This window comes from Carcharhinus amblyrhynchos, chromosome 1, assembly GCF_965287045.1.
Source record: "Carcharhinus amblyrhynchos chromosome 1, sCarAmb.v2.hapA, whole genome shotgun sequence".
Lineage (NCBI taxonomy): Eukaryota > Metazoa > Chordata > Chondrichthyes > Carcharhiniformes > Carcharhinidae > Carcharhinus > Carcharhinus amblyrhynchos.
In genome coordinates, this window is record NC_137324.1 from 47654757 (window position 1) to 47671181 (window position 16425).

The following is a 16425-nucleotide window of genomic DNA, read 5'->3' on the forward strand; positions in this document are numbered from 1 at the left end:
TCATTTATAAAAACTTAATCGCTAATGTCTTAGAGACAGATCGCTTGACGCTAGGTGTCTAAACATTTGGTAAAGAACTGTTCATGTAAAAGCTGATATTTTCGTTCTGTGGGGAAGTGTCGATTCCTTCAAATATTCCCACATTTTTCCCTCCCTCCCCTCTCTGGTTGCACCGCTGGAAAGCAATGTTATGAGGGTTCATTCATTATCTAGGCTGTCTGTTTTCTGAATGAGTCAAACACATATATGAACAGGGTAACTTTGTAAACCAGAATTCCCATTCAATGCTGTCAGCCAGAAAGTGGGGGGTTGGAAGGGGCAGGCTTTGGTGAATTTCTGTGCTGCCATACATACACTGCGTGCGATAACTTGCACATTTCTGTATAGAATTGCACACACTTTTTTTTCAAGCGAACAGGAGGGAAGTCAAGGATTTTTTTTTTGGAAAGTTGCAAACTGCCATGGGCAGTTATCGAACCCTCCCTCTTTTCCTTAAGAAATATTACGCTGAAGTTTTCGATCACTCCTCCTCTAGCCATCGCCTGCTTTCTCCCTCCCTCCCTCTCTCTCTCTATCTCCACTCTCTTGTGTCTGCACTTTTGGGTTGTGTTGTCGACCCCATGGACGGGGCCCGTGCATTGAGCCCGCACTCCCCCAGCCTGCTCCCAGCACCTTCTTTAAGTCGATGCAACTTTTAATTGAACTATGCTCCGTGCAGGGGGAGTGCGTTTTATCCCGGCCGTCCCTTTTCTGCTCAAGATCTTCAGTTCCCTGGCAAGCGGTCAGCCGGAGGTTTTGCATTTTGCAGACGAGAAACAAGGTTAGTAAATGGTCCCCCCACCCCCGATTGCTTTAAGTGATTTGCATCTAATTCAATGTTCGCGCTACACTGCCGGCCAGCTGAGTAACTCAGCGGCGTCCTTGCAAAAGAGCTGTGTTGTGCTCATTCCTTGTGTATTTGTCTCCCCTCCCTTTGCAGAGAAGTTTGTTAAGAGTTTGCAAAGTTACGAAATAGTTCATCCCGTCAAAGTGGACGAAAGAGGAGTCTTCCTCTCCCCGGATGTCACCCATCATGTCAACCACGTCGGAAGGAGGGACCTCGGAAAAAGAGAGGAGCACGTGTATTACCAAATCATTTACCAGGGGCACCGATTGCTCTTCAACCTGACCGTCAACCAGCCCTTCCTTTCCCCGGGCTATGTGCTGGAGAAAAGGTACGGAAATGTAACTGGCACCATCATCCAGACCCCCGCAGAGAACACGTGTCATTTCATAGGCAGAGTAATGCATCAAGATCTGGGCAGTGGCATTGCAGCCATCAGTGCCTGCAGAGGACTGGTAAGTGATACCTTGCAGAGGGGATGCTGCAGCAACGCTGAGATTACGCGAGGACTGAGCTGATTGTAATCTTATTGGTGGCAGGCTGATTAGCTCTCCTCCCAGCAATTTATAGGTTTGCCCGGTCACATGAACTTGCACATCATCAGAAATGAGCAGACCTGTCAAAGTTTGCCGTTGGAGATTGCAATCATTCAGACAGAACAATGCTGGGAATCTGAAGCCAGAATCAGAAAATGTTGGAAACACTCAGCAATCCAAACTCAGTTTTTTCTGTGGAGGGAGATGAGCAAGCCAATGTCTCAGGCATAACCCTTCGCTGGCCCAACTGGCTACTTCTCTCCACAGCCGCTTTTCCTCCGCATTTTCTGGTTATGTGGCAATCGTACATTGTGATATATACCATGCCTCAAAAGTATGAGGTAATACATTTTGGGAGGACTAACAAGGCAAGGGAATATAGAATGAATATTGGACCCTAGTTAGTACAGAGGATCAGAGGGATTTTAGAGTGTATGTCCATAGACCTCTGGAGACAGCAGGACAGGTAGAAAAGGTAGTTAAGAAGATGTATGATTCTTGCCTTTATTAATTGTGGCATTGAATATAAGAGTAGGGAGGTTATGATGAAACTGTATAAAACATTGGTTAGGCCACAGTGGGAGTATTGTGTGCAGTTCTGGTTGCCACACTATAGGAAGGATGTGATGCACTGGCGAAGATGTAACATGATGTTGCCGGGACTGGAGTATTTCAGTTACCAGGAGAGAAATTGTAAGTGGCATAGATAGAGTGGATAGGAAAGAACTTTTCCCCATAGCAGAGGGGTGAATAATTAGGGGGCATAGATTTAAGAGGGAGGAAGTTTCTAGGAGATGTGAGGAAAAGCTTTCTCACCCAGAGGGTGTTGAGAAACTGGAACTCACTGCCTGAAAGAGTGGTAGAGGTGGGAACCCTCACAACATATAAGAAGTATTTGGATGAATACTTGAAATGCCCTTAGTATACAAGGCTGTGGACCAAGTACTTGAGAATGGGATTAGAATAGATAGATATTTGACGGCTGGCACAGATGATTCATTCTATATTCCCTTGCCTTGTTAGTCCTCCCAAAATGTATTACCTCATACTTTTGAGGCATGGTATATATCACAATGTACGATTGCCACATAACCAGAAAATGTGGAGGAAAAGCGGTTGTGGAGAGAAGTAGCCAGTTGGACCAACAAAGGGTTATGCCTGAGACATTGGCTTGCTCGTCTCCCTCCACAGAAAAAATTGCGTTTGGATTAGAGTGTTTCCAACATTTTCTGATTTTGGCTTCAGATTCCCAGCATTGTTCTATCTGAACGATTGCAATCTTCGCCAGTGCAGGTCCTCTTTCCATGGCGTAGAACTCTGATTTGATGGACTCCTTGAGCCCGATTTTACCATCACGTTGCGCCCGTTTCCGTAAAGTCAGGCGTGAGACAAGTAGTGTGATCTGTGCCCGTCTCCGCGTTGGTTCCCCCTTTGCCACGGCCCGAAAATGGCCGTAATTGGGACCGCACCCAAAACGGGTGTGATGACCATTTAAATGCGTTTGCATGCATTTAAATTGACTTAAGGGGCTGCACGCCCAACTTTATTGGCACTTTCCCCCTTTACCACCATGTTCGCCCATCCACAATCAGCACAAAACAGGCATGCTCCATATAACTGATTCAGGCATTTCAGTTAGTGAGGAGGTAAGTGCCAAGTATCTGGCAGTTCTCTGCTTGACCAGTTGGGGAGGGGAGGCGGGGGGGGGAAGTTCGCTGCCGCTCTGCCTGAGATCGATTGGGAGGGTGAGAGAGGGACGGTCTGCTGCCACTCTGCTTGAGATCGGTGACGAGGGGAAGGTGGGTCCACTGCCACTCTGCTTGAGATCAGTTGGGGGAGTGGGAGGGAGGTGGGTCTGCTACCACTCTGCCTGAGATCAGTGGGGTGAAGGGGGGGTCTGCTGCCACTCTGCCTGAGATCAGTGGGGTGAAGGGGGGGGGGGTCAGCTGCCACTCTGCCTGAGGTCATTGACGGGGAAGGGGTGTCCACTGAAAATCCGCCTGAGATCAGTGAGGGGAGAGGGGGAGTCTGCTGCTACACTGCCTGAGAACACTGAGGGGGAAGGGGGGTGGGTCTGCTGCCATTCTGCCTGAGATCAGTGAGGTGGGGGGGGAAGGGAGGTCCGCTGTGATGCTGCCTGAGATCAGTTGAGGGGGGAAGGGACCCGCGATCGGTCTGGGTGGCGCATGGAGTGGGGGGTTAAGGGGGTCAGTAATGTTGCGAGGGTGGGGCTGTGTCTATGGGTGCCACGGGAGGCACAATCCAGCCCTGGAGGAATGTGGCGGGAGAGCAGTAATGTATCATTTTTTTTCTGTGCATGCACAATTGGAGGCGCGATCGGAGCTGCAGAATGTCGAGCGTGTTAAGTCCCGCCCATAGGCTTGTGCAGCGTGATTCAGATTCACTGATATTTTTGCAGTCAGAGTGCGTATGGGGACACCTCACAACGGGTCTAAAAGTCGGGTCTGAAACACTCCTAGTTTCAAGTTTGCCCAGCACTTAGAATCAAAATGGTAAAATAGGGCTGCTTGTGTTCATATGAGCTTTACTGCACATTTGGCTTCCTGGCAATGTGACTTCCATGCACAGAAGTGCAAGAAAAGAAAGTAGTGTCATTTCTTTGAACAACAGCATTTTGATATTTTGAAACCAAACCAGTCTATTCCTCTGTTGTTTGAAAAGTATTGTGATGAGGAGTAACTTAGGCCAGGTAGGTTTAATGCTGGTCTGTGCTGAGCTAATCTCAGCCTGGTTAGTTTTAGTACATTGTAGCCGACATTCCTAATTGGCATCTTTCAGTTCCTGCTGGGTATGTGAATGCATGGGCTTCCTGTGAGATGGGAGGACAAAGTTAAAACCTGTCCTGCAGATAGCCACATAACTGCTTCATGATGATTAAGTTCCAGAGGTGTCCGTGGGACTGTGATCAGCACTTTGAAAAGAGGGGACTGGGATAACTAGTTTGTTTTATTTTAAAATAAAACAAACCATTAGTTAGTACTATATTAGACATCTCAACAACACTGGGGAGTGTATTTGTATTATGTATTTAAATACTTAAGGCTTCACTTTCTCTTTAAAATGTGTGGAAGAGGGCAGTACAGTGGCACATTGGGTACAATCATAGAATTCCTAAAGTGCAGAAGGAGCCCATCGAGCCTGCACTGACAACAATAGGCCCTATCCCTGTAACCCCACGTGTTTACCTTGCTAATTGCCCTGACACTAAGGGGTAATTTAACATGCCTAATCAACCTAACCTGCACATCTTTGGACTGTGGTAGGAAACTGGAGCACCTGGAGGAAACCCATGCAGACACAGGGATGATGAAAATCAAAGTGGAGAATGTGGGCACCGCTGCCTCACGATAGGGACCAAGGTTTGATTCCAGCCTTGGGTGATTGTCTTTGTGGGTTTCCTCTGGGTACTCCGGTTTCCTTCCTCAGTCCAAAGATACGCAGGTTAGGTGGATTAGTCATGCTAAATTTCTCCTGAGTCTCTTAAAATATGAAGGTTGGGGGATTTGCAGGGTAAATGCATGGTGGAGTTATGGGAATAAGGCGAGGGGAGATGGGCTTGGGTAAGATGCTCTCAGTGAGTTGGTGCTGACTTGATGAGCCAAATGGCTTCCTTCTACACTGTAGGGATTCTATGAATTAACTTGATGTTGCCCATTGCATTGCTTAAAAATGTATTTGTGTCAAATCAGTAGATGTAATATAATTGCGATCCTAACAAAACTTTGGCATTCATGGCTTTGACAATATATGCACTGCATGCATATTTCTGTTGTTCATCAATAACCAACCCTCATTGATTTTACTTGGAAAGTGGAGTCATGTTGGGAGGAAATAAATATATAATAGTCTCATTGTTCCACCATTTCAGCCGAATCCAGGCCAATCTCATGCTCTTGAGCCAAATTGCTGTCATTTATTATCTAATAACCAAACAGAGATTGGCCATCTTTTTAATGGGCCTCTGGTTTTTTGGCTTGGAATCAGAAATGCAAGGTCAACAGCTAATTCTAATCATGGAGGAAAGTTGTGAAAATACAAATCCTTTCCAGTTGTTACATTACATCTTGAGCACAGTACTGGGTTTTCAGATACGAGAAGAAAACTATCACTTAAAGTTCTGCTGTTCACAAAATCAGTTCTTCCAAATACAAACCTCTGCCAGACTTCTGCCGGATAATGCAAGCTTTCCAATTGAAATACTATTCATGTTTTAAGCAAAATAGGACCATAAATTTAATGTTTCAATATTATGTTAAGCTGCATTTAGTTTCTGACAATAAGTATTTTTATCTTTTTCTGTGTACCAGAAGACCTGGCAAGGAGTTGGGTGCTCAAGATGTAGGTGGTACACTCATTGTATAAAAACTTTTCTATAAAACATAATCATATCATCTCGTAATAACATTCAGTGGGCTTACAGAACAAGACGTTTCAGTGTGTCACTTCTTGCTGGTACTATTGTATCCACAAAGCTGGCAGCAAGAACTGGAAACTCATTCATTGAATCACAGTAGAATGACATTTTATATCACAACAAGTAGGTGACACATGTCTGCCTGAAAGGAGACACAAATATTGAGTGCAGTGACCTAGCAGCTTACATTGACTCTGTTTATGAATTTCCTAGCTAAATGCTGGAATGTGGTACACAATGAATCTTTGATCAATTCATTTTTTTCAAATTTCCAGTGATGATAGGATAACCGTTTTATGGTTTATTGAAATATACAAATCATTTACTTAAATTGGAAAGAAAATGCTTGTTAGCACATTTACAGGTAAGTGGCCATCTCAAAATTGTGTGTGTGTGTGTGTGTGTGTGTGTGTGTGTGTGTGTGTGTGTGTGTGTGTGTGTGTGTGTGTGTGTGTGTGTGTGTGTGTGTATAAATCATGCCACATACCTACCCACCTACTGCTTCATATCGCTCTTATTCATTACTGATTGTCCACGCCTGCAGTCACAAGTGCTGTCTTTTTGACAATTGCTGTCACTATTGTGCCAACATACTGCACCGCGTTGTAGTTTTGATGCAAACCTTTCACTTGCTTGGTGGATGCTGGGATAGCCCTGCTTCCGAAAGCATTTCCCTACTGGTAAGCAAGATAAAGGGAGGAATAGCATTTCATCTTAGCTCTGACAAGAACCGACAGTCAGGCAGATCATAAGTGAAAGCAGATGGAGCAGCCAGTCTGCAAAGGGACAGATGGTGTGGGGGAAAACAAGACCACAAGTAGTTCATAAGATATACAATGTGTACAGTTTTCCAATGTTTAACATGTTTGGATTAGGATTTAGTTTGGTCTGTCTTGGGACTGATATCAGTGGTGCTGGTCAAATCGACTGCAGCTGTTTACTGTGAGCTTTGTAAATTGATGCATTATTGACTATGATGTGTCTGTCATCTGTTGACTCTTTGCACAATCTGTCTTTACCCAAGAGAATGAGAATGAAGATATGGAACTCAGGGAGAGAGACTGCAAGGTTCTTGAGAAAATTGGCACAGAAAGTGACAAAATATTGGAGGTGATGACAGGCTTAACAGTGGACAAATCTTCATGGAATCCATAGAATTCCCACAATGTGGAAGGATGCCATTCGACTGAGCAAGTCTGCACAGGCCACAATCCCACCCTATTCCTTTAACCTCACATATTTACCCTGCTAATCCCCCTGGCATGAGGGTCAATTTAGCATGGCCAATAAGCCTAACCTGCACATCTTTGGACTGATGCATTGGGGAGACCATGCAGACGCAATGACAATGGACGAATGAATACCGCTTGACAATCACCAGGCAAGACTGTTCCCTTCCTGTTGGGGAATACTCAAGCAGTCACAGGCATTTGCCCTCTGATCTTCGGGTAGGCGTTCTCCAAAGTAGCCTTTATGACACACGACAGTGCAGTTAGTGAGATTTTGCAAGCCCAGGCAAGTTGTGGGGGTTACAGACAGCGTGACATGACCCCAAGATCCCGATTGAGGCCATCCTTGTGTGCGGAACTTGGCTTTCAGTTTCTGCTCAGCGATTCTGCATTGTCGCATGTCATGAAGGCCGTCTTGGAGAATGATTACCCGAAGATCAGAGGCCGAGGCATGGTACATTGGGGAGACCACGCAGCCGCTACAACAGCAAATGAATGAACACTGCTCGATAATCACCAGGCAGGAATGTTCCTTTCCAGTCAGGGAACACTTCAGCAGTCACGGGCGTTCAGCCTCTGATCTTCGAGTAAGCATTCTCCAAGGCAGCCTTCACAATACATTATCAATTCACTATTTGTAACCCCTACCACTTGCCTGGGCTTGCAAAATCTCACTGGTTGGAGACAATAAACACCTCTTTAACCTGTGTTTGGCCCTCTCTCCACTCACATTGTACCTTTAAGACTTGATTATCTGAAAAGACTCGCATTCCAACCATTTGTCTTGTAAATTGAGTTTGTGTCTGTATATGACCTGTTTGTGAACACTCACCTGATGAAGGAGCCTGAGATTCTGAAAGCTCGTGGCTTGTGCTACCAAATAAACCTGTTGGACTTTAACCTGGTGTTGTGAGACTTCTTAGTGACTGGAAGCCAGTGTCCAGTAGCATATCCACGGGGATCTGTGCTGGGTCCTCAATGATGACTATGTTTGGTGGGGGGCGGGGGGGTAGCATTAGTAATTTTTCAGATGACACACAGATTGACTGGGTAGCTAATAGTAAGTTTGAATGCCTTGGTCCTCAGGAAGATATAGATGGGATAGTCAAATGGGCAGACAAGTGGTAATTGGAATTTAACCCTGAAAAGCGTGAGGCGGTAAACTTTGGAAGGAGTAACTTGATTGCCGTGTGACTACTTGTGACTAAGAAATAAACTTAACTTTCATTGAATACTTCCTTGTCAAATTAACGCCATGACACTAGAAAGTTCTTAGGAACAAAGGAACCCTGGTGTGTTTTTCCATTAAGCTCTGCAGGTAGAAGGACATGTTAGTGGGATGGCAAAAAAGGCATATGGGACACTTGCCTTTATCAAACAAGGCATAGATTACAAAAGCAGCGTAGTCATGTTGGAGTTGTACAGAACTTTTGTGAGGCTACAGCTGGAGTACACTGTGCAGTTCTGGTTCCCTCATTATTGGGAAGGATGTGATTGCGCTGGAGGGGGCGCACAGGAAGTTTACCAGGGTAACGCCTAGAATGGAAGTTATGAAGAGAGATTGAATGGGCATGGATTGTTTTTGTTGGAGCAGAATTATAAGCGGGATGGACAGGATGGATAAGTAGCAGATGTTCTCCTTAGTTGAAGGGTCAGTCAAGAGGGACAAGTTCAAAGTGAGGATCAGAAGGTTTAGGGGAGACGTGAGGAAAAATGTCTTAATCAGAGGGTGGTGACGGTCTGGAATACATTGACTGGGAGGGTGGTAGAGGTGGGTTGCCTCACATCCTTTAAGAAGTACCTGGCACATCATAACATTCAGGGCTGTGAGCCATGCACTGGTAATTGGGATTAGGTAGATAGGTGTTTCTGATGTGTCGGTGAAGATTTGATGAGCTGAAGGCCTCTCCTGACCTGTATGCTTCTGTGAATACATGTCCCAAGTCACTCACACACAATGCCTCAATTTATTTTGATTCACAGGAGTTCTGAGACGTGTATTGGACCAAATCTTGCTGCCGTGGGTCATTTTGCAGCATGCAAGACTAGTTGGATTTTTCCCTGTATCATTCAGTTTGAAGATAATTTATGTCATAATTTGTTGCACATCTAAGCTGACGATGGCATGCTGAGGGCATTTCCTTCATAAAATTCAAGGATTGAGGAGAGAGATTGAATGGGCATGGGTTGTTTTTGTTGGAGCAGAATTATAAGCGGGATGGCCAGGGTGGATAAGTAGCAGATGTTCTCCTTAGTTGAAGGGTCAGTCATGAGGGGACAAAGTTCAAATTGAGGGGCAGGAGGTTTAGTGGAGATGTGAGGAAAAACTCGTAGGATGGTGACAGTCTGACTTAAATGACTTAATGGCAAAGAGAAGAGTAAATTGAAGTCAAATCAGGTACAGAATAGGGAAGAAAGATTGGTTTCAGAATCATAGAATCTCTGCAGTACAGGGAGAGGCTATTCAGCCCACTGACTCTGCACTGACAATAGTCCCCCCTATCCTTCTAACTCCATATATTTACCCAGCTTGTCCCCTTGATTGGCCAATTTAGCATCTTTGGAGTGTGGGTGGGAATTTACACTTACATGGGGAGAATTTGCAAACTCCACACAGACTGTGACCTGAAGTCAGAATTGAACCTGGGTCCCTGGCGCTATGAGGCAGCAGTGCTAACCACAGTGTCACCATGCTACCCAAAGAGTGAAAAAAAGAGACATGTAAGAAAAAATATTTAAAATTTCAATGTTTTTATATGTCTTAAGAATAATTGAGATTGTGCAGGAAACATTCCCTTGAGGACTGAAAGATCGGTGAATTGTGAACAGGATACATATGTTAATTCTTAATCCTCATATTCTGCAATGAATTTAATGGGCAATTAATGTGCAAATCCAAGCAACTTCTCTAAAATAACGGGGAAGTCAAGGTTGAGATGCTGTGCCTGAGACAAATAGCAGAATGGTGTAAATCGATGAGCAAGTTTTGGAGATTTGCAGTTAACTTCTCTTTTCTGTTTTATTCTTGACTTCACTACAAATTACTTGGGTAGTCAATGAAACTGAGAAAAGTACATAAAATAGAGACATAAAGACAAAACAGTGACAGCAAATATATAGCTCAAATGTTTTCCCTACTTTTGAAGACATGAATGGGATACAAATCAGTTGGTGCTATTAACCATCAGATTGTAGGGAGGTCTTGCTGCGGCTGTATAGGGCATTGGTGAGGCCGCAGCTGGAGTACCGTGTGCAGTTTTGGGCGCCGTACTTACACAAGGATATTTTGGCCTTGGAGGGAGTGCAGAGGAGGTTTACTAGGCTGATGCTGGAGTTGAGGGGGTTGAGCTATGAGGAGAGGCTGAATAAACTAGGCTTGTACTCGTTAGAGTTTAGAAGAATGAGGGGAGATCTCATTGAGACGTATAAGATGATGAATGGGATGGATAGGATAGAGGTGGAGAGACTCTTCCCGCTCAGAAAGGACAGTAGGACTAGGGGGCACAGCCTCAAGATAAAGGGGGTGCGGTTTAGAACGGAGTTGAGGAGGAACTTCTTCACTCAAAGGGTGGTGATTCTCTGGAATTCTCTGCCCGTTGAAGTGGTGGAGGCTACCTCGCTAAATATTTTTAAGACGCGGGTTGATGGGTTTTTGATAAGAGAAGGGATTAAGGGTTATGGGGAGAGGGCGGGAATGTGGAACTGAGCCACGACAGATCAGCCATGATCTTATTGAATGGCGGGGCAGGCTCGAAGGGCTAGATGGCCTACTCCTGCTCCTATTTCTTATGTTCTTATGTATGACCATTATTCATCAGTTAATATTTCCTTCATTTCGCCATCGAATTTTCCTGTTCTCTAATATCCTGGGATTTCTTGCTAACACTATTATTGAAGAAGCATAACCGCAATAATACCATTGGTACAAAAAGAAGGCAACTGGAAATGCGCAATAAATGCAATTGTGTCTGCATGATTTACATACTGAGAACAAACATTTATGTCATCTGTTATTTGTAAATTTTCAACATTATTGAGAATGCTTGAGACACTGCAAATCTATCTAGGCTGGTTAGGACAATGGGTGGAGATTTTGCAGGAGTAATTTCCCTTTCACTGCCTGGAAAGCAAGCTGGAAGAAAGGGTCACCCATCCATTGTAAAGCCCAATTGGCATTCATAGAAAAGGTAAAAGAAATATTTGTATTTACATTGATTCTTGCAAAAAGTTAGGGTATCCCAAAATGCTTTACAGTCAAAGAAGTGCTATTGTCATGTCGAAATATGGTAACCAGTTTTCACACAGCAAGCTCCTATAGCATTGTGAGAATGACCAGGTTGTTTCATTGTTGAAATATTTGTTATGTGATAAATATTGACCAGGATACTAGGGACAAGTTTCTGCTCATCTTCAAGTTAGTGTCTTGATATCTTTCACATCCACCCAAGAGCACAGATTGGGCCTTGGCTGAAAGTCTTATCTGAATGATCAAACCTCAGGCAGTGTAACACTCCCTTAGTATTGTACTAGAATGTCAGCATAGATTTTGTGCTCAAGCTTCTAAATGGGACTTTGAATCTGAGTTTCTGAATCAGACATACTTAGTGCCACTGGGTCGCAGCTACTTTCATCTCAATCATATCAGTGAAAATGAAAATGAGGTGGATTCCATGAAGAGTGACTGATTTAAAAATGAGTGATCTGCATCCCCAACTACCACACCCTGCACCGCCGCCCCGCCACCACCCCATTCAGATTGCCACTTAAGTAATATCATGTTGCATTTCGTTGCTTTTTCTTAATGGCTTTAAGTATTTATTGATATTATGCAGGGCAACCAACTTCCTTTCAAATCATAGTCTCTATTTGTAAATGTTGGCTTTTCTCTTCCTTTTGGAGGGGATGGGAGAAACTAGATGATTGTATGACATAGAATCCGTAGAATCTCTACGGTGCAGAAGGAGGCCATTCGGCCCATCGAATCTGCACCGACCGCAGTCCCACCCAGGCCCTATTCCCATAACCCCACATATTTACCTACTAACCCGTCTGACGCTAAGGTTAATTTAGCATGGTCAATCAACCTAACCTGCACATCTTTGGACTGTGGGAGGAAACCGGAGCACCCAAAGGAAACCTACACAGACACGGGGAGAATTTGCAAACTCCACACAGACCCGAGGCCAAAATTGAACTTGGATCACTGGCATTGTGAGGCAACAGTGCTAAACAAAAAGTATCATGCTTGCCATAAGTCAAAGTTTTCTATGGCAAAACTGCAATGTTTTGTGTCCATCTTATTGAGGAACCGAAGATGACCTTCACTCTTAAGTTTACTTATTGTGCTCCCTAGCTCACCCCACACAAACCCTTCACCTCAACAGTAAGTGTTAGGTTTTAATGATATTCCTACGTCTGAACTGAAATGTATAATTCAGGGCTGTGTAGGTGTGTTTAATTGGAAAACATTTCCAAAAGATGTACTTGTACAGTCAAGTATTAGAAGATCAATCCAGTTTGCCTAAAAGGAGAAAAAGTGTTAATTTGGAGTTAAATTATGCTTTGCACAATTTCAACATTCTGGAATACTGTGTGTCTTGCAGTTTTAACATTTATTTAGGCAATTAAGGTCTGTGCATCTAATTCAACAGATTTCATAGTGTTTGGTGATACACTAATGGGAAGGATTGTGTTATTTGGCTTTGAAATTAGTATTACAAATCTAAGGATGCAATTAAAACCTAATTAGATAAATGCGAGGTGGTGCATTTTGCTAGATCGTACCAGGGCAGAACTTACTCAGTTAATAGGACACTGGGGAGAATTACAGAACAAAGAGATCTTAGGGGATGAGTTCATAGCTCCTTGAGAATGGAGTGGACAGGGTGGTGAAGAAGGCATTTGGCATGTTTGATTTCATTGGTCAGAACATTGAATACAGGAGTTTGGACGTCTTGTTAAAGATGTATAAGACATTGGTAAGACCACAGTTGGAATACTGTGTGCAGTTCTGGTCACCCTATTCTAGAAAAGATATTATTAAACAAGGAAGAGCGCAGAAGAGATTTACTAGGATGCTACAGGGACTTGGTGGTTGGAGTTGTAAGGAGGGGCTGGATAGACTGGAATTTTTTTCCCTGGAGAGTAGGAGGTTTAGATGTGATCTTATAGATGTCTGTAAAATAATAAGGGGCATAGATAGATAGATAGTCAACATCTTTTCTCAAAGGTAGGGAAGTCTAAAACTAGAGGTCATAGGTTTAAGGTGAGAGGGGAGAGATACAAAAGGGTCCAGAAGGAAATACTTTCACACAGAGTGTGGTGAGTGTCTGGAATGAGCTGCCAGAAGTATTAGTAAAGGCGGTTACAATTTTGTCTTTCAAAAAGCATTTAGACAGTTACATGGGTAAGATGACTATAGAGAGATATGGGCAAAACATGGGCAGTTGGGACTAACGACATAGTAATGGAGGGACAATACATTAGAAAAGGGTGGCACGGTAGCATAGTGGTTGGCACTGCTGCTTCACAGCTCCAGGGTCCTGGGTTCGATTCCCGGCTCGGGTCACTGTCTGTGTGGAGTTTGCACATTCTCCTTGTGTCTACGTGGGTTTCCTCCGGGTACTCCAGATTCCTCCCACAGTCCAAAGATGTGCGTGTCAGGTTGATTGGCCATGCTAAGAAAATTGCCCCTTAGTAGGTTAGAGGGATTAGTGGGTATAATATGTAGGATATGGGGGTAGGGCCTGGGTGGGGTTGTGTTTGGTGCAGACTCGATGGGCTGAAGGGCCTCTTTCTGCACTGTAGGATTCTATGATTCTAACTTGATGGTAAAAACCAGGCGGCATGGAGAAGTTGGGCTGAAGGGCCTGTTTCCATGCTTCGCATCTTTATGACTCTGACGGGCTGGACTCAAATTCTCTGAAATAAACTTTTATTTATTTAACACTTAAAGCATCACAACTGTTGTAATTACTTAATTTCTCTTATACTTCAATTCTTAATGTTAATTATTTAACTGAACTTTAATTCTGTAACTCAAATGAATGCTATCCGGTTTCTTGAGCAAACTGGCCAGGTTCATTCCCGATGTAGATTATTTTGTGTGGTTCTTTGTCTTTGAAGATGTTCTTTCAGGGCACACTTGCAATGGTTGGTTTCTGAGTTCTCACTGAAGACAAATGCTCAAGCACATCTCTTTATCCTAAACTTCTCACATTCTTCCAGCGAATTCTCCGGCACTCAGCCAATGGTATAACTAGAGACTAAATCAGGCCAAAGGAGTTACTTGCAAACAATTCCATAATGCCTAGTTCAAATTGCGTGTAGGTCACATAGCCTTAACCCATATATGGGTATTGCTCTGACAAGTCTATCATTGCCTAAACAACTATCCTTAGTTGGTCAACATAGAAAGTGTCAGGTCACAACTCACAGGCCAGGTCACAACTCACTGCAGCAGCTTTATGACTGCATCTGCTTTTGATTATAAGTTGACATATATTCCCAGCATGCTTAACTTTCTGTCACAATTGCTCTTACACATAATATTGCCATTATTGTTGTTGTAATCATTGTTGTAGTCAACTCTCTGACCACGGATGTAAGTTGACAGAGAAGAAATAGGAGTAGCTGTAGACCATATGGCCCATTGAGCATGCTTCACCGTTCAATAAGATCATGGCTCAACTTTCCAACCGTATTCCTGTATTCTTTGATTCCCCTCACACCCAAAAAATGATCATTGCCAGTCTTGACTATACTCAATGATTGAGCATCTATGGTACATTTGAGGTAGAGAATTCCAAAGATTCACCAAGCTCTCTGTGAAGACCTGTCTCCTCATGTCAGTTCTAAACGGCTGACTCCTTATCCTGAGACCGTGACCTGCTTTAGGCTCTCAACATCTACCCTGCTGTGCATGCATGCGTGTGAGTGCATGTGGAACAATCATATGGAGAATTCTGCACCTCTCCCTCACCTACTGGGCAGTGTCGTAATTGCATTGTCTGTTTTAACCCAGGATCAGTAAGGCCCAGCACTTCCACTGTAACTTGGAATCTGATGCTGTGAGATCTAAGAGAGATTTTATAAGCACTGGTGTTAACAAGTGACCAACATATTGTGCATCTGTGCGGAAAATTCGTATTTTTGACCTGTGCCAGGGCAATTCCCATGCAAGTCGACAGAAGGACAGTTGTATTGCTGAGTTCTACTGGGAGCCTATGGAACCACTGCATCCAAGAGCATGCTATGTGCTATCCTGTGTAGCTAGAGGCAATATTTTGACATGGAATACTTTGGAGTACTGTGTCAAAAGGTCAACTTAATACAAGCAGCAAGCAGTGCACTGGAAACTGGTGAAAAGGAAGGAGTCTGAGAATAACAAGGGAAATAAAACATAAGTAAATGACCAACTTTATTATTTAGGATTACAAAGACTTTATAAAACAGGAACAAGTCATTTAGCCCAGTTGACCTGTGCTCATGTTAATCCTCCACACATGCATCTTCCCACCGTATTTTATTATTATCATGGGAAGGTGATGGCCTAGTGGTATTATCACCAGATTATTAACGCTTGATTATTAATTCAGAAAGTCAGCTAATGTTCTGGGGACCCGGGTTCAAATCCTGCCATGGCAGATGGTGGAATTTGAATTCAATAAAAAATATTTGGAATTAAGAATCTAATGATGACCATGAAGCCATTGTCGATTGTCGGAAAAGCCCATCTGTTTCACCAATGTCCTTCAGGGAAGGAAATTCGATGTCCTAACCTGGTCTGGCCTCCAGAGCCACAGCAATGTGGTTGACTCCCAACTGCCCTTGGGGAACTAGGGATGGGCAGTAAATGCTGGCCAGCCAGTGACGCCCATGTCCCACAAATGAATAAAACAAAATATTGGACCCACCTTATATTTATGGTTCCTGGTTTTGTACTCCCTCACAACTAGACACATCTTCTTTACATCTACCCTATCAAACCCTTCAGATTTTTTCAGAAACCTCTATTCAATCACCCCTCATTTTGATTATTATTACCTCTCAATTCTGGTGTCATTCTTGTAAATTTTTTTGCACATTACCCATATGGTTATATCCTTTTTGCAATGGACCAGAACTCTGCACAGTTTATCCAATATTCTATTGATGTTGCTTAACATTTCTGTTTTACAATTCAATCCTTCTATGAATCCAGTTATTTAATTGCTTTTTCCACAATCTTGTTAACTTGTGTTGCTACTTTAAATGATTTGTTAATCTGTATTGCAAGATACCTTTGATCTTTTCTATTTGGACCCTCCAGTTAGCCTATTTCCAATCATGTGAATTAAAAGA

At 43.5% G+C, this 16425-nt stretch overlaps 1 protein-coding gene across 2 annotated transcripts in view; it reads left to right on the forward strand.

Annotated features, from left to right (window-relative positions):
* The first annotated feature begins 559 nt into the window (after window positions 1-559).
* Window positions 560-16425, forward strand: part of LOC145362534 (A disintegrin and metalloproteinase with thrombospondin motifs 12-like) — a 510217-nt gene continuing 494351 nt past the window's right edge. For both annotated transcript variants that reach the window (XM_080218577.1, XM_080218596.1), the window contains exons 1-2: window positions 560-820; window positions 980-1338. In XM_080218577.1, coding sequence (XP_080074703.1) covers window positions 706-820; window positions 980-1338 — 474 coding nt within the window. In that variant the 5' untranslated portion in view covers window positions 560-705. The remainder of the gene's footprint in view (window positions 821-979; window positions 1339-16425) is intronic.